The following is a 17,552-nucleotide window of genomic DNA, read 5'->3' on the forward strand; positions in this document are numbered from 1 at the left end:
AAAGCCTAAACATGATCTCTAACATGAAGGTAAACAAGTTCAACAATAAGTAAACAAATAACCATAGATAATAGCCATTAGGCCTCACAGCCTCACAGGACGGACCAAGTCTCAATCCCTCGTGGTGCACACCCAGACGCCCGTCACCTAGCGTGTGTATTACCACCAAACAATCACATGATATCAATTTCTCCGGATTTATACCCTCAAAGCTAGAGTTAAAACTGTTACTTACCTCAACCGCATAAAATCCTACTCCGGGATGCCCTCGTCTCTAGACTCGGTCTCCAAAAGCTCCGAATCTAACCATAAAAAAATTAATACCATCAACATATGCTAAAGAATCGAATTCCACAATAAAAAACTACAAAATATGCCAAAAATCCGAAATCGGCCAAAACCTGGCCCGTGGACCCACGTCTCGAAATCAGTCAAAAATTGCAGAATAATAATCTTCGTCCTCTCCCGAGTTTAACTATATAAACGTCAAAATCGGACTCCGTTTGGTCCTTCAAATCCTCACTTAAAACTCTCCAAAACTCAAGCCTTAACTCCCTCAATTTCACTTTGAAATCATTAATCAAATCCCAAAAACGAAAATGGATTCATGAAATATAACCAAAATCGAGTAGAGAACACTTACCCCAATCCATATGGTGAAAATCGCCTCCAAAATCGCCCAAATTTGAGCTCCCCAACTCAAAATATGACCGAATGAACAAACTCTTATTTGATATATTTTTCTACCAGTTATTCTGCCTCGTTTCTCGTGCCAAACGATCTCGAAACTCTCTTTTTATGCCTCCAATGGATTTCTTGTGAAATTCTAGTCAAGTTAGGCTTTTGAATCACTCAATTTGACCTTATAATTAAGGAGATATGTTGGTTTCGATATTTGCAAATAGTGTTGATTTTTAATTACGACGTCAGTGGCAATTCCGTAATTAATCTAAAAAAATCTGGCAGCCTAATTCTTAGTAAAATGATCATAAAATCCTCATACGATGTCCAAATTCAATGATTATTTTAGCTATGGGTTCGTAATTACGATACGGATCTAATGCTTCAATCAAAAAAGAAATCGGAGCTCATTCGTTCAATATGATATCATTTATGCTTGAAGAAACGACGTCGAAACATAAGAAAAATGAGCGCAACACAACCCAAACCTATCTGAAACTCATCTGAGGCCCTCAGGACCTCAACCAATAATTCCAACAAGTCATATATCACTATCTGAACTTAGTCGAACCTCCGGAACGCCCAAAACAACACCAAAACACCAAATCAACTTCGGATTCAAGCCTAAGAACTTCTAAACTTCCAACTTTCGCCAATTCAAGCCTAATTCTACCATAAACCTCCAAATTACATTCCGGACACACTCTTATGTCTAAAATCACCCAACGAAGCTAATCGGATCATAAAAATCCAAATCTGAATTCGTTTACTCATAAGTTAACTTCCGATTGACTTTTCTAACTAAGAGACTAAGTGTTCATTTCACTCCAAAACTACTCTGAAGCCAAACTTACCAACTCGATACAACTCAACACAGCTGAATAACACATCGAACGGCAAAAATTGGGAAAACGAGCTAAAATTCTCATAACGACTGATCGGGTCGTTACAATTTGGCAATACAATGTTCTTTGTTCATTTGGCAAGTTCAAAATTTAGTTTAAAAAACAATTAGTATGATTGTCCTTGCTGCGATGCATATAGTACTAGAGCCAACCATGTCCTTGGTACACAGTCCCAATTCTATGGGTGACAATTTGAGCCCAAACTCATTCAACCCGCCCAATCCATCGAGAGATTAATGGGTTGGGCTACAACATTTTAGCTCATGGGTTTATTTGGGCTGAACTCAAGTTAACCCATTATTTGTAATAGCTCATTCTGACCCATTAAATAACTCAAATACAACTCATAAAACTCACCCAAAACAAAGGGATCTCAACCCAACTTATCTTGAAATTTACTTCAATTTTAGTTTTTTTATTTTTCGTATTTTCAATTTTCTATTTATTAAATTTTAATCACCCACCCTACCCCTACCCCTCCCCTTCCCCCAACCCCCTCAATTTTTTTTACTTCTTTTTTGTATTTTCTATTTTCTATTTTTTTTGTTTTTCTACACCACCCACCCTAGCACCCCCCTCCCCTCCAAAAAAATTTTTTACTTTTTTTTGTATTTTTAATTTTCTATTTTTTGTATTTTTTTGCACCACCCACACACCCTACCCCTACCCCCATCTCGCAAAATATTTTTCAACTTACACATTTTAAAGTAAAAAGTTTTTTATGCAAGATGAACATGAATCTAAAATATGGGTCAAGTTGGGCGGGTTGGGCTATGACCCATTGTTTAGCCCATCTTAGCTTAAGTACACTTTGGGCTGGGTTGGGCAATGACCCATTTATTGACATAACCCATCTTGACCCGCCCAAATTCAGCCTAACCCACCCATTTGTCACCCCTACCTAACTCCAATCAATTCCCCTGGCTTATTAGAAATTCGGTTTCGTTGACAAGGTTTCATTTTCTCCATACTTTTAAGGGTCATTTGGTAGGAGGTATAAGAATAGTGTCGAACATGGTGTATTAGCAATGCGGGTTGGGCTATGACCCATTGTTTAGCCCATCTTAGCCTAAGTACACTTTAGGCTGGGTTGGGCAATAACCCATTTATTGACATAACCCATCTTGACCCGCCCACATTCAGCCCAACCCGCCCATTTGCCACCCCTACCCAACTCCAATCAATTCCCCTGGCTTACTAGAAATTCGATTTCGTTGACAAGGTTTCATTTTCTCCATACTTTTAAAGGTCGTTTGGTAGAAGGTATACGAATAGTGTCGAACATGGTGTATTAGCAATGCTGGTATTAGTAATACTGGGATTAGTTATGCTAGCATTAGCTATGCTGAGATTATTTCTTATCCACTATTTGGTTTGGTGTACTAATGCATTGCATAATTTCTTAAAAATTTAGTTGCTTACAAAAATACCCTCCACATTCTTTAACTTTGTACACTTTGAGAGATTTGAGGGGCAATTGTGTTTTTTACCATGCTTATGCAAATATTAAAACTCTTGCATTGCTAATACCATGGTTTGCTATGTATTAATTACACATAGGATAATACCAAATAGGTTGTATAACTAATACAAGTTTTAGTAATACACCGATTGAAAAAATGTACCAAACAAGGAATTAATAATGCATAAAGCTAATGCTTGCATTATTTTTTCTAATACCTCCTACCAAACAACCCCTTAGTGTTTGTAAATTGTGAGTTATAACAGTCATCCTCATTCATTTGGTATTTTTCCTTAGATTGAGCAAGTCTTGGCTTCCATATACAGTTTATATGTATCTCTATTGGTGGTGGAGTCAAGATCTTCACTAAGGATAGTCAAAATATAAGTCAAGAGGATTCAACATATAATATACGTACATAAAGAAAATAATCTAGCAACATAGTGAATTTTTCGACCGAGGAAGGGGGGGGGGGAGAAAAGGGGAAGCAAAGTTAGGAGGGAGATCGAATTCTTGCCTATTCTAGTGAGTGAACTTGCAACTACATCCATGGTTGTGAAGAGAAAGTTGATCTCTAATCCAATACAAAATCTTCATTCTTTTTTCTTCTTTTTCAAAATGGAAATTGAAATAAGCTATTAAATGCTGACATTGGTTTACTACAAATATCAAACATATTGGTTTAGCTCAGCGGAAATTAAAAGAATTTCTTCAGTATTCAATAAAATAGATATAGATAGAGAAGTAACTTCAAAAGCAAATGCAGTTGAATAAAGCCTAGGAGTAGTATATATTAATGAAGTGGAGATGGGCTATAGTGGAAATGGGCATGGTTTAGAGTTGTGTGGATCAATTTTATCAAGAAAACAACAAAATTGGTTCCTATGAACTTAGATCCAAAGACCAGCCTAACTTCTGAGATTTCGTCAAATATCAGACTACAGAGAGCAACTTGTATTTTCCAATTTCTACACCATTGAGATCCAAAGCAGATGTCTAGTAAACCAAAGTCATCAAATTATAAAACTCAGGGAACATAGTGAAAAAGCACAAAAACGGGGTAGAACCCAGAAAAAAGGATTGTTTAGATCACAGACTAGCTATGCAAGACTATAATATGAAGATTGTTATGCGGTGAATAATAATGTAAGATTGTTTATACGATCCATAATCCTTCAGCAATCATGAAAGAGCCAAAATTAGAAGAGAAAGTGCTATTGCATTTCTTCAACTTATTTATATGGTCATTTGAAACTTCAAGATACAACAACAACTATGCCTCAGTCATATAGCCATTTGAAACTTTAAGATGTAACAACAACAATAGCTATGGCTCAGCCCTAAACAAGTTAGGGTCAACTATATGAATCCTTACTAACCAGGACCATGTTTCTAAATAGACAAAAATATAAGATTTCACATAACTCTACCGTCACTATCATAAATTAACTAATGAGGATAGTGTACATTGCACCAGAAAGAGGAGGCTGCATTATTCTGGCAGACCAAGATGATGGGTGAAACCATATTTTCCGCCCCTTACCTCTTGCAGCTCTATAAGGTATTTTGATTGAAAACGCTCTGCTAATTGGAAGCACAATTACATTATCCACAACTTGATAGTATGAACCTACACGGAAAGCAAGTATAAGTTTTATGATGAACCCAACTGCATAGTTCACGTTAGCAAACAAAGGTAACAATTTTAAGCAACGTCTTGAACAAAATTATGGTACTTACATGTCTTGTGCACGGTGCCGATGTATAATACATGATGATTTTCAGCAGAACTTGTTTAAGTTCTTGGAAATCCACATCAAGGATGTTTAGTCTTATGTACGATTTATCGATTAGCAGCATATTCGAAAGGCTCAAGTAAAGAGCAACAATGAGATTATTGACTTGGTCCGGCAGCCCACTTCTTCCTACTTGTAGGGCCTGAATTATCAGAATCATGCCATACTAACTCCATCTGGCAACGAATGAAGCAAAACTCAGTCAAATTAATCCCTGACACTTGTATACATATTATAGGTTAAGGAGGAGTTCCTCTTCACTCAGCAAGGGGAGGATATTACAGAAAATGTCAAAGAGTTTTTCATCATGACATGCTAAACAAAGCTATGTGTAGTACCTGTATTCCTTGAATAGTTGAACTTAAGTTAAAGAATAATAAGCTATTAGCAAATAAGTTCAATGCAAATTACGGGAAAAGAAGCAATTATGCAGTCCAGTGGCTAAGATTAGCTGGAAATAAGGAAGCAAAGTAGCATAGACATACATCTCCAACGATGACGGTGTCACCCTCTTTCACGCCAAGCTTGAGCAGAGATTTATTCACACCACATGCCTCCAGAACATGTTGAAATCTTCTATCTGAGTCCATATATCTGTCGCAAAGAACAAGATTCCTTTTTAATGGAACTCAATGTAATTTTGATAAGGATCAAATACATCCAACAAAACTTGATTTAAAACAGGCTCCTTGAAGCAAGCTGGCTATAGGAATCTCTATAGTCCGCCAATTTAAAATCTCTGTACACTTAAAATCTCTGAGACCACTAGAAAAAGTTCAATTCAAGTTGATAATGTTGACTAGTCTCAGCTATGATACAAGAAAATCCAATTAATTGACTTCAGGGCCAATATGCTACAACAGAAACATGCTTCCATAGGGATGCTAATCCAAAAGAAAATAGGGGAAAGGCGCATGATAGAAGGCGATGACGAGAAGGTAAAAGAAGACAGGATCAGGGAACAACAAGAACCATACCTCCAGTTTGTCATTTGGACGAAACGTTGCAGGCCTGATCCTTGAACATACCAAGTTTTGGAAGAACTATCATGGGTGATCTCAAACTCACTTATGGGAGCAGCTCGCTGCTTTTTCACCATGTCAGCAACATAGTTCAAGTTTACTGGGTCCATTCTCACTGTACAAGAAATTAAGAACATTACAATCAGCATTACTCCCCCCACCCCCCACCCCACATACACAAAAATTTGACATCCATTTAACAACAATACATGAAACTCTGTGCTGAAAATACATAGTAGAAAATCCTTTTTTTTAATGTGGTGTCCACACCAGTTTTGGGCATACCTCGACTATTCCACCAGGAATCGTCAAATCTACCCTCTAATTTTCTTTATTTTCTGATAAATACTCTTGTTTTATTTAGTTTTTAAAAAAAAATCTATTACGAGTTTAGCCCCCCCCCCCCCCGGGGGGAGGGGGGTCAGTAAGCACTCTCATTTCATATGTCACATTCACAAAGAACGAAGCAACTCCAAGCAAATCTAACTGCTGTGAACCAATTCTTCATGACTGACACACAACTTGGTCACTCCCTTTAAGAGAAAAGGAAGGTGAAGAAAGAAGACAAAAACAAACAGCAAAGAGCAAGGGCGCAATGCAAGTTACCGTACCCCCCCCCACCACCACCACCACCACGGGTTGCAAAACAAAATAAAGGAAGAGAAAAGCACGTCATTCAAATTTTAATCTATGTTACTCCATCTGTCCTAATTTGGTAGTCCAGTTTTTCATCAAGCTCAAGTAGTAAGAAAATAGTGAATACATGAATTGTTTATTATTTCTTGAGAAACATGAGCGCCATTTTTTACTTTTGCATTGTAGAAAGGTAGAATAGAGGATTAAGGTAAAAGTAGAGGCCCTTGAAACTTCTGTGTATTTAAAATGTGCTAATTATGAAATGACAACATTTTAGGACAACCCAACAACGAACGTAGGACAAAAATTTTGATAGAAATATTTATTTAGCTAGAACAGACATTTGTTCAACTTAATTGCACTTGTCAAAACAAATTAATTGAACATAAAAGGCATTTTAGCATAATCATGGCCACTGGTAACATAGAAGCAAATGACAATTAAGAAACGCTTACCTTCTTCTTTAGCAGCTTCTCTTTTTCTTCGAACAAGCTCATAAGCAGCACAAATAACTTCATGTGTACCCTCTCTTTTCACTGCACTCATGCAAAAGGGTTCAATTCCACGAGATTTCAGACTGTCTCTGAATGTCTTCCAATTCTCATATGCGTCTGGAAGGTCCATTTTGTTGTAAACCACTAAAAAAGGTTTTTCAGCAAGTTCAGGACTAAACATTTCCAATTCAAGACGAACAGCTTCATATTCATATTCCGGTTGGGGAGATGAACCATCAACCACATGCACCTTTCTCCAAATAAAAATTCCATCAATTAGTCAAAAATATTAGCTCAATCTCAGAATAATCAGTAAAAAGGTAAAGAAATGCCATACACCAGTGCAAAATAATCGGAACTTTTAAGTAAACGATGAAATATATGGATGCACAGAGTACACAGAAACTACTAAAAGATGAAATGACCAACAAAAAAATATTTTTTGTGGGGTGGGGGGAGGGGGGGTTGTGGAGGACATCTTTTACCCAAAAAACACCTATCCATTTTTGTCCATCGCTCATGTCAACGGGACCAAGGACATTGTGCAGTGATTCCATGTTGGGACCTTAGAAAGGAAGGGGATAGCTAAATGTGAACCACTACTCTTTTTCTTTTTATAAAAACCACCAAGCTAATACAAACTCGAAACAAGAAAAGAACAAAATAAATCAAAATATAGTTTGCAATCTGTATTTTGAGGTGCGGCCCTTCCCCAGACCCTGCGTGAACGCGGGATGCTTCGTGCACCGAGCTGCCCGTTACAGTTTGCATTATGTTTAACCTTTTCAAATAAATATTTCTAGATTAATAGCTCTAGAAGTGAAGTTTCATCAATGAATTAGCTATAACATAGCAAGCATTCAAATTACAAAATGCAAACTGTATAGTAATATGGTAATATGCCATCTCAATCTGATTCAACAAATCACTAATAGTTCCATTTATGCAGAATTGGAACGCATTCAACTAACTAATGCAAAGAAAGAACACTTTAGAAAAGCTTGTACCAGGACTGAACATCTTTCTGAGTGCCGAAGAAACTCATGGCCTAAACCAAAACCTCGGTGTGCCCCTTCAAGTAGACCAGGCAGATCAGCAACGACCACAGTAGCATCATAATCAAATGAAACTACACCCAAATTTGGGAGCAAAGTGGTGAAGGGGTAATTCGCAATAGCTGGCTGAGCAGCACTTATAACACTGAGAAATGTACTCTTCCCTGCATTTGGAGCTCCTACTATACCAACATCAGCGACCAACTTAAGCTCCAATTCTAACCACCTGCTCAATAGGACTGTTACTTGCAAGATACAAAATGAAATATGAAAGAAATGTGACCAAGATATATTTCTACTCAAGCTTATTTGGCCTTCAAAATTAAAGCATTCAAAATTAAGGATGAGAGCCCAATAGATCCACCAAACGAAAACTACATTCTAATATGCTTTACAGTTAGATGCTGAATGTGCCCTTAAGATGCAATAAAAAATCAAAGTCTAACGAACAGAAACGATTATCATTAAAGATACTCACATCTCTGCACCTTCTTCACCATTCTCTGCGATCTTGGGCACCCTATTCGACCCTGTCTTAAAAGAGGCATTCCCTCTCCCACCTCTTCCACCGGGCAGCAGCAACGCCCTCTGTCCCGGATGCAACAATTCGAAAAGTACATCCCCTTGAATTCCACCCTCCCCAGCCTCCCTAAGAACCGTACCAGGCGGCACCTTCACCACCACATCCTCACCTTTTGCACCGAATTGTTTCTTTCCATGACCATGCCCTCCTCTCCCAGCTTTAAGATGCACACTTTTCCTAAATGGCAACAACGAATTCATCGATCCGTCTACCTCCACATACACATTCCCACCCCTCCCTCCATCACCACCAGATGGTCCACCCAAAGGCACAAACTTCTCCCTCCTAAATGCCACCACTCCATTCCCTCCATCCCCTGCTTTTACAAATATTTTCGCCCTATCGAAACACCTCATCACTGCAGGAACCCCTTTCTCTTTCTCCTTTATATCGCTCCCCTCCCCTTCAAAAACATCACCACCCTCAAAACCTACCATTTCACTATACACATCATCATTTTCATCAAAATCGTCCTCAAAATCATCATTAACCTCGTACAACTCGAATTTCCCACTACCCTCAAACACCCCACTTCTAGAACCTTCCATTTCACCACCCACATCATCTTCTTCTTCAGAATCGTCCTCAAAATCATCATCATTAACCTCGTACAGCTCGAATTTCCCATAATCAAACTTTAAATTCTCCGAATTGTCAACATCATCAACCGAATCCTTTATTTTTTGGCGAAGATTCTTAGCTGGGGTGGAGGAGATAGTTGATTCAGATAGCGTAATTTCAGCTGAACTGTGAAGGGGTGGAAGAACAAAATCATCTTTGGGGGGTAGGCGAGTGTAGGTGGTGGCAGTATCACCGCCGGCGATGGTAATTGGCGGGGGCGGCCTAAACTCGCCGGATTTGAGCTGACGGCGGTTGGGATTTTGCCTTCTTCTGGTTGTGTTTGTAGACACGCGCTTTGGATTGGTTCTATTGCGACTGGGATTGGTATTGGGTCGTGCTTGGCAGTGAGGAGAGAAAGTTGATGCAGTTGTAGTGAACAAAGAGAAAGCCATGGATGGCTACGGCGAAGAGCTCAAAAAAAAAAATTATCCGTTTGGGCGGGTGTTTTTAAGAAATTGATATTATATTTTTCTTCAGATAATTGCTGAAAAGGTTATTAAAAGTTTTCTACAACTTTGTTTTTAATATGATATATGTGTTAACTGTTTTTTAGCATTTTATTCTGTTCAATTTAAGTGTTTTACTTTCTTTTTTAGTTTGTAAAAGAATGTGGCTTCTATATTTAGTAAACTTTTATTCCAATAAGACACTCCCTTGTATGAATAATTTAAGCCATTTAATTTAAAAAGATATTTTGATATGTTATACATATATTTAATTTAAGAGTATAAAATTCAAATATTCTTTTACGTCCTTAAACTTTGTGCTCAATTAAATTACAATAACACATAAATTTGAATGGAGGAACTAAGTTTTTTCCTTTCATTTTTTATATTTGTATTTGAAGTATGATAAGAGTGTGGTTATATTCTTGTTTCCTTAAAGTTTGGACTTTTAGTAGACAACAATAAATTGTTTTCTGATTATGTGATTATAACTCTTATTTATATTGTTAATTACAACAACAATCCAGTAAAATTTTACAAATATAGTATGGAGATGGAAGTGTATATGTCCGATAAACCTTTGACTCCTTATTTATATTGTTAATTCTTAAAATTAAATTATTTTTAAAAGCTTTGACTATTATATCGTAAAAATTGCAGCAAGACGAAAAAGGAAAAATGTCCGATCAATTAACGTCAAAGATTAAAAGGTTTCATTTTTCCTTAACTGGACATAACCTATAATTTGTGACATGAAGTAACATCTTTCTATTAATTAAATATACTCATATTTTTAAGGATAAAAAAAACTTGACAAGTTTGTCCAATTATTCTCCTTTCATTAAAGTAAAAGTAATTATGTTATTTTAAATTTGGTTTACTTTAAATTTTACTATAACCTTCCGCGCTTTTTTTTGGTCAACAAACAAAATTATATTTTATGCAACTAGTTCTTTCACTTGCTTCCAAATCCATCCATCTTACTTAGTCAAAAGCTTTGAATATTCTATTCGTAATCTTGCTTCTAGCTTTGGCACCTCTGACATAAACATAAATAGCGCCAATATAAGGAGCATTTTGTATGCTTTACAGATCAGGGGCGGATCTATTAAGGGCCGAGGGGGTGGTACGCCATCCGCCAGCTTCGGTAGAAATCATATATATATATATATATATATATATATATATATATAGATGATAAATAAAAGAGTTGCCACCCGGAATAACAAATGGTAGAAGGTGCCAATGGCAGAGGCACATTGTTTCCGCCTGCGGGGCGCAGGATTGAACATCTGATGGCTTCGTTTTTTTATCTGTTTTCGCTTGCTATATCAGATACACAGCATAGCCACAATAGGTTTGATGTCGAGGACTTTCTCTGTTGATGTCGAGCATTTAAAATCAATTAATAAGTTTCCTTTCCTAGAGCACATGAAATTTGCTCAAACCTAAAATTCTCGGTCTGTTTTTTGTAATTTGACTACAACTATGAAAGTATCTTAAAATTATAATTTCTTCTTTTTTTAAAATTTTATTTGGGTTAATCAAGGACACCTTCATAATTATTAGTAGGAGTATCATTGTATCGGTAGTTCATGAATTGTCAATTCATTATATTCTCTTAAAATTATAACATAAATATTAGAAAAATTAGCATGCAAAATATTATAGCTATGTTACATAGCTTAAATAAGAAAATAATTTATGTAAGCTTATTGAAATTTAAAGTCCTAATATACCTCAAATAAATAAATAAAGAGTTAATAACCATACTTTTAGTTAATTTAAAAGTTCTAACTATTAAAAAGATATTGACGACAATTTTATTTAGTATAAAATTTATTTTTAACGGATAAAAAAAATTGTCATAATTAGTTTTTTCGCTTAATTGATTTGTTTGTACAAATAATTGGAGACAAAAATAGTACTTATTTGTTGATGCAGGCACTGCTACGTTTCGTAAGTAGGCAGTACCTATTGCTATTTGGTCTTTCATCAGTTATTGGGCCAAAAGAGGCATTCAAACAAGTTTTGTGCTGCCTCTATGAATTGGTGATGCCATGCTATATTTTTATTTTTTAGAGTCAATCAATCATCCGTTCATTAATTTTAGCAATTTGGGATGAAAAAAAAAAGTATAAAGGTGTGAAACGTTTAACTTACAAATTGAATAAAACAAATCTTTTTAAAGTACTAAGGGCTCTTAGAATCTTTTTAACATTATTCGAAATCTAAATAATTAAGAGTTTACCTTACATAATTGTGAATGTGTTATTTTCTATGTATCATAAATCAATTACTATTTCAAGTCATGGTATTAATTAATGATGAATTAAAAGATAAATAGTTAAACGTCACAATATTAATTAATGATGAATTTTTTAATGGTAATTTCTGATTTCTATGCTATTATAATTGAATTACTTTCCTACTCAAATAATATTAGTTATTTGTCATTTTTATAATATTAAAAAATGATACTAAACAATTAGAACCAAAAACTAGCAAAACTTTATAAGAGATAGAGGTGATTAGCAATAGTCAATAACACTAATGATTCTTCAAATACAAAGATCCAAAGTGAAATGTAGACAAATTTTTACTCTTTAAGAATAGAATTTTTATTGCATATTTTTCGGAATGAACCAATACTAAGAATTTGCAAAAAAAAAAACATTATTTCCTTTAGAATTAAGAAAATATGATTTCGTTTTAAAATTAACTATAGCAAAAGATCCAATTCAATTCTTTTTTAAACTATTATTTTTAAGTAGACAAAACTCCTAGGATATAAAATAAAGTAAAATCATTTATAGTATAGTAATTTTAAATCGGCTAAGAGAAAATTTAAAGCAATAAGGACAGAATAGTTGAAGACAAAATATATTCTAACGAACTACAACTCATTATATTTTATATAAATTAAGTTATTTCTATTGAAAAATATTACCTCAATATTAGTCTTTTTAGGCTTTATGTTGTCACTTACCATTTTCTTCCGGAATCGTAAGCCAATCATGTTATTTCAAAATTTCTAGAAGACTAATAGAGTCATTTTCGATTTATGTTACTTCATAAATTTTAAAAATCATGATAAAAGCAACTTTTTTGTTACTTATTTGTCGTTAGTAGGTAGCATAAATAACAATAATTTTCATAAATATTTTTACACAACCACAGTTGGATAATAACTAATGATTGAGGAGTTGTGTTTTACAGTTTCTTCTTTAATTGAGTTAGTGATATATAATCAATATTCATCATCCTCGCCTTCTATTTTATGACTCAAAGAAAGTATAATAAGTATGTGATTATTTTCAAACAAAAAGAAGTTAAATTTTAAATATTTGACAGCAATTAAAAGTGATCGCTTTTTCATAAATTTAAAGGACTAAAGTTGCTCAAGAATATACTCATTATTTAAAGGAAGTAAATTTCATATTTTAGGAGAAATATGAAGTTTGGGAGAATTGACGATTGTGAAACAGTTAGCTGGGCGGAAGGACTGTGAATTCGGAGAGGAGAGGGACAAAGCCATTCAAATTTACTTGTTGTTTCTTGCAGGCCAAAATCTTTCAAGTTAAATAGATGTCTCATTGCTTCAGTTTGTAAACAATTGACTCCCAAGTGTAACTATTGAAGTACCTTCTCCCATAACAGTTGTGTGCATCTGCTCCTTCTCAAGAATCCTTTCAAGATCCAACACGACTGTTTCAATCGTTGGCCTATATCGCCCTGGAAAACTCATGCATCTCAACGCTAGCTTGATCAAATCCCTCATTACCTCCGCTGTGAAGCTTCCCAACAGCCTATTATCCACTAATTGGTCTGAACTCAGCTGTTTTTCAACCTTTTGCCGAGTTCACATAAATATTCAGTATAAGCAAGATCAATGGTACATTCTGTTAACAGGTTGAAAAATTGCTTCTTTAACTTACCCATTCTAGTATACTTTGGTTTGATCCAAATTCATCTATATCTGAAGCCTCCTTTCCAGTTATGAGCTCTAATAGGAATACTCCAAAGCTGTAAACATCACTTGTCTCACACAGTATTCCAATTTGATTTATCCTAAACACGGAACAGAAACGAATCAAAAGAAGTGCTTAAAAAACTCTGGAACTTCAAAAAGGTAACTTGCTATTTACTCTGGATCTCTAAAAGCATTCACAGAACTCAGTCCAGAAGGACCTGCATCATCAATTTTCTCGAGTAACTTCAGAATCCCCGCGTCTGCAACTTTAGCAATGAAGTCCTCATCAACCAAAACATTAGCTGTTTTAAAGTTCCCGTGGATTATTGAAGGGCGTTGGCCATGTAAATGACTTAAACCTGTTGCAGTTAATAACAAATTTAGAGTCATCTTTGTTTCTGTTTCTCATTCTTGATTTAATCAGAACATTTATCTCGAACGAGTTTAATGATATACCTTTGGCTGTTCCAATAGCAATAGATAACCTTTGCTTGAATTCTAACTTTGTTGCAGAGTCCTTTCCTGTATCTGATAAGAGAACCAATCAACTTTAACATATAATGAGTAATATAGTCAAAGGCTCTTTACTCAATAAACCCATACCATACAAGTGATTACACATGCTTCCATTTGGCAAATACTCAAAAACCAGCATTGAGTACCCACTGTCGAGGCAGTAGCCTAAAAGATTAACCAGGTTGCGGTGTTGAATTCGTGATAAATGAGCCACCTATTATTGGAAATGCAAAGTTTAGTGATCAATACTTGGATATATAATTGAATTATATAGATGGTTTCAAGATTGCTTCAACTTTTGTATTGACTTGATATTAAGCATGTTTCTTGAAGTTCTAATCTCTACTTCTTTCTCTTTTTGTTAAAAACAGGAAATATGAAGTTCAAAATTGTGTTATCTCCCCCTTTTCTATCTGTTCTATTAAACAGTCAGCTCCTTTAATAGCTAGACATACCTCTTCATTAAACTCCTGTTTAGGAGTACCCGAGCGCCTTTTTATAGCGACAACAGTTCCATCACAAAGCAATCCTTTGAAAACTAGACCAAAACTCCCACAACCAATGAGATTGCTCTCATCAAAATTCCTTGTGGCTTTCTCCAACTCTTCCATTCTGAACTGCTTAAAAGATGGGCTTGGGCCTCCCCTCTTCAGCTCCATTGTAACTATTTTAGTCAGTACATTTAGCAGAAAGTAGAGTTAGCAGGGCAAATTAGTTCATCTCCATTGCTATAGTAAACTAATGATGATTTTTTTCTACATTACCTACTGCAGATGGATCTGAAGAAGCACCGTCTGAATTCTTATTTGAATTCTTCCAGTTGCGAAACGCGCAAAAGCATAAAAAGAAAATTACTCCCAAGAGGACAACTGCCCCTCCAATTCCTCCTCCTATAGCTGTAAATGAACTTGCCATCCAAGAAAATCATCCAACTTATTTGAACATTAATTGACACTTGTGTTGATATGGATCAATGAAGAAATTTTCAAGTCAAAATTACTGCTGAAAAAGCTGAATTTTTTTTCATAAAGATGAATATAAAGGTACCAACTTGAACTCCATTATGAAAAATCAGATGAAAGTGGTGGTCCTCTTGATTGGAAATTATGTACTAGAAAAATAATTGCTGAGGAAGGACATGACAAAATCTTTGAGAAATGTTAATTAGTTGATTTCAAGAATCCATTTGGGAAACAGAAACTATGGTAAGGAAGCAATGCTTGCCAATTTCCTTTATATTCAGACAACTCATTGGCTAATTTCTCAGAGTACCCCACTTTCTTGTCCATGCATTTACACATGCCAATATGTCATTCAAGAAAAGAAGCTCTCACCACAGTTGAAGAACCCCTTCTTTTTATAACCAACAAAGAATCTCTTGTTTTTTTCTTCACTTTTTTCCTTGGCCTGCTGCTAAGTAAATATAAGAAAAAGAGGACTTATTATTTATAGCTTTCCTCAGATTCTGTCCTCTCTTTACACCAATTCAGTTAAAATTACATACCTTGTCAGTTGTACAAGTACTTTTTGATTCCCTTGTGTAGAAAGATAATTGGCATAAAGGTGTCTAAGATTTCTCACACAGCAAGAATATCTTATAATTAGATAAAAATTTGAATGCGGTAAAGTTGTATCTGTGTGACCTATAGATTAGGGGTTCGAGTCGTGGAAGCAAGCCAACCACTACGGGTGTGTCTCTGTCTACATCACACTCCTAGGAGTATGGCCCTTCAGCAGATCCTGCATAAATACGGGATACTTTGTGCATCAAGTTGCCCTAAAGATAAAATATGAGTTTCAGAATGCAAGGTAAGACTACGTACAATAGACCATTGTGGTTCCGGGGAGCTTAGTGCACCGAGCTTCCCTAAAGATAAAATCTTGATGAGGGTGTTAGTTACAAACCTCAAATTTGACATGAAATTACCAATAAAAATGTGCTTTTAGTAAAGTCTTGGAACTTTTCAAAATAGGAAAATAAGCAAGAAAAGGTTTCATCCAATCTGAGGTAGCTGTAACTGATAGTAAAAAAGTTTGTCTTTACTAGGTTAGGAACAGTAAGAAAAAACTACTTACTTGTACTGGACAGACAAAATAATTGAAAGGGAATCAAAAGAAAAGGTGAAAAAATCAATCCAAGTCTTTTCCTTGTATCCACACTATCAGCCTTTTTGCCTTCTTTTTCTTTGTATGACCTGGAAAGAAGAGAGTGTCTGTTTATTATTTTTGTTGGTAGAATGAGACATCACATCATTACAGATCATGACAGCTGAGCAAATAAGACATTCCCCACGCCCAAATCCATACACACAAATTGAAATTGCTGCTGGAATAAATTTAGTGTTCGAGGGAAACATACAACAACAACAACTTATAGTAGAGTGTTACAAGTGGGGTCTGGGAAGGATAGTGCCTACGCAAGCCTTACTCCTATTCTTAGAACTCGTTTGGTAAGAGGGATAAGGGATAATTAATTTCGGGATTAAATTTGAGATAAGGTTATCCCACATTTGTTTGGAATAAAATTGTGGGATAACTAATTATCCCGGGATTGTAGTATTTTTTTTATCCCCGTGGGAGGACGGAATAACTAATCCCGGGATAATTAATCATGGGATCACTTGTTTCCCAACCAAACGACCCCTTGGAAGGTAGAGAGGTTGTTTTCGATAGACCCTTGGCTCAAGAAAATTATTCCAGGGAACATAATGCACATTGAATTTAAATTTTGTGCGACGTTACAAAATATTTACACTATCAGTATAATTTGCTAATACCAAGTCATGTTTAGTGAATACCAAGTCATGTTTACACTATCAGTGTAAGTTGCCTCTATATGTACCTCTTGTTAAGCTGATGGCATTTACCTTTTTTTACCCCCAAAGGCTGGAGATCAGAAGGGTGTAGAGGTACTTGTATGGAAGATTCTTGAGCTCTGTCCATTTTTGTCTTGCTCTGTCTCATTTATAAGTTTTGTTATATTCTTATGAGTTTTTGTCTTTTACTTTGGGAGGAAGAGGAGGGAGCTACATTGTACAACACACACAAAGGGATTGGTAGACAGTAGACATGGTCTTGCTTGTTGAAATCCTCCCAACAAATATCAAGCCCACGGGTGGGATGTAAGTATAGAATTTTAAGTTTATGTATTTGAATCACTAAATCTATAATCTATTTGAGTTACTGAATTTGAAATTTAATATTTTTACATATTTAGTACGTATATCTTTTAACATATATATAAGGTCCGAACTAAAAGTTATAGGGTTCAGCCGAACCCGTATTTTATATACTAGCTATGTCGACAGCATGTGCAATCATTCCCAAGTTTCATTAATTTGAACTTTTTATATATGGTTGAA

General features: G+C 35.4%; 2 protein-coding genes across 2 annotated transcripts; both read right to left on the bottom strand.

Moving 5' to 3' along the window:
- Positions 1–4,247: 4,247 nt before the first annotated feature.
- On the bottom strand, positions 4,248–9,741 carry LOC104221333 (GTP-binding protein OBGC, chloroplastic). Its single transcript, XM_009772374.2, has 7 exons — positions 8,530–9,741; positions 8,004–8,277; positions 6,958–7,246; positions 5,822–5,981; positions 5,330–5,438; positions 4,789–5,020; positions 4,248–4,678 (listed from the first exon to the last, which is right to left on the bottom strand). The coding sequence occupies exons 1-6, from the start codon at positions 9,645–9,647 to the stop codon at positions 4,943–4,945; spliced, it is 2,028 nt and encodes a 675-aa protein (XP_009770676.1). The 5' UTR covers positions 9,648–9,741; the 3' UTR covers positions 4,248–4,678; positions 4,789–4,942.
- Positions 9,742–13,058: 3,317 nt separating this feature from the next.
- Positions 13,059–15,712, bottom strand: LOC104221334 (probable serine/threonine-protein kinase PBL10). The gene is made up of 9 exons (XM_009772379.2): positions 15,695–15,712; positions 15,525–15,600; positions 14,955–15,086; positions 14,646–14,854; positions 14,278–14,404; positions 14,131–14,202; positions 13,850–14,033; positions 13,640–13,772; positions 13,059–13,551 (listed from the first exon to the last, which is right to left on the bottom strand). Exons 4-9 carry the CDS (start codon positions 14,847–14,849, stop codon positions 13,303–13,305), a joined length of 969 nt encoding a protein of 322 aa, XP_009770681.1. The 5' UTR covers positions 14,850–14,854; positions 14,955–15,086; positions 15,525–15,600; positions 15,695–15,712; the 3' UTR covers positions 13,059–13,302.
- Positions 15,713–17,552: the final 1,840 nt, after the last annotated feature.

Source organism: Nicotiana sylvestris, chromosome 1 (assembly GCF_000393655.2).
Source record: "Nicotiana sylvestris chromosome 1, ASM39365v2, whole genome shotgun sequence".
Classification (NCBI taxonomy): Eukaryota; Viridiplantae; Streptophyta; class Magnoliopsida; order Solanales; family Solanaceae; genus Nicotiana; species Nicotiana sylvestris.

What these genes read in the sequence shown, in the direction of transcription:
- LOC104221333 (XM_009772374.2), bottom strand. Translation starts at nt 9,647, where the DNA reads ATGGCTTTCTCTTTGTTCACTACAACTGCATCAACTTTCTCTCCTCAC. An exon ending in AGAAGCTGCTAAAGAAGAAG is followed by an intron (nt 5,982 to 6,957) that starts GTAAGCGTTTCT and finishes TTTCTTGTACAG; the next exon opens with TGAGAATGGACCCAGTAAAC. An exon ending in GTCCAAATGACAAACTGGAG is followed by an intron (nt 5,439 to 5,821) that starts GTATGGTTCTTG and finishes TCTTTGCGACAG; the next exon opens with ATATATGGACTCAGATAGAA.
- LOC104221334 (XM_009772379.2), bottom strand. Translation starts at nt 14,849, where the DNA reads ATGGAGCTGAAGAGGGGAGGCCCAAGCCCATCTTTTAAGCAGTTCAGA. An exon ending in TGCTATTGGAACAGCCAAAG is followed by an intron (nt 14,034 to 14,130) that starts GTATATCATTAA and finishes TAACTGCAACAG; the next exon opens with GTTTAAGTCATTTACATGGC. An exon ending in AATGCTTTTAGAGATCCAGA is followed by an intron (nt 13,773 to 13,849) that starts GTAAATAGCAAG and finishes TTCCGTGTTTAG; the next exon opens with GATAAATCAAATTGGAATAC.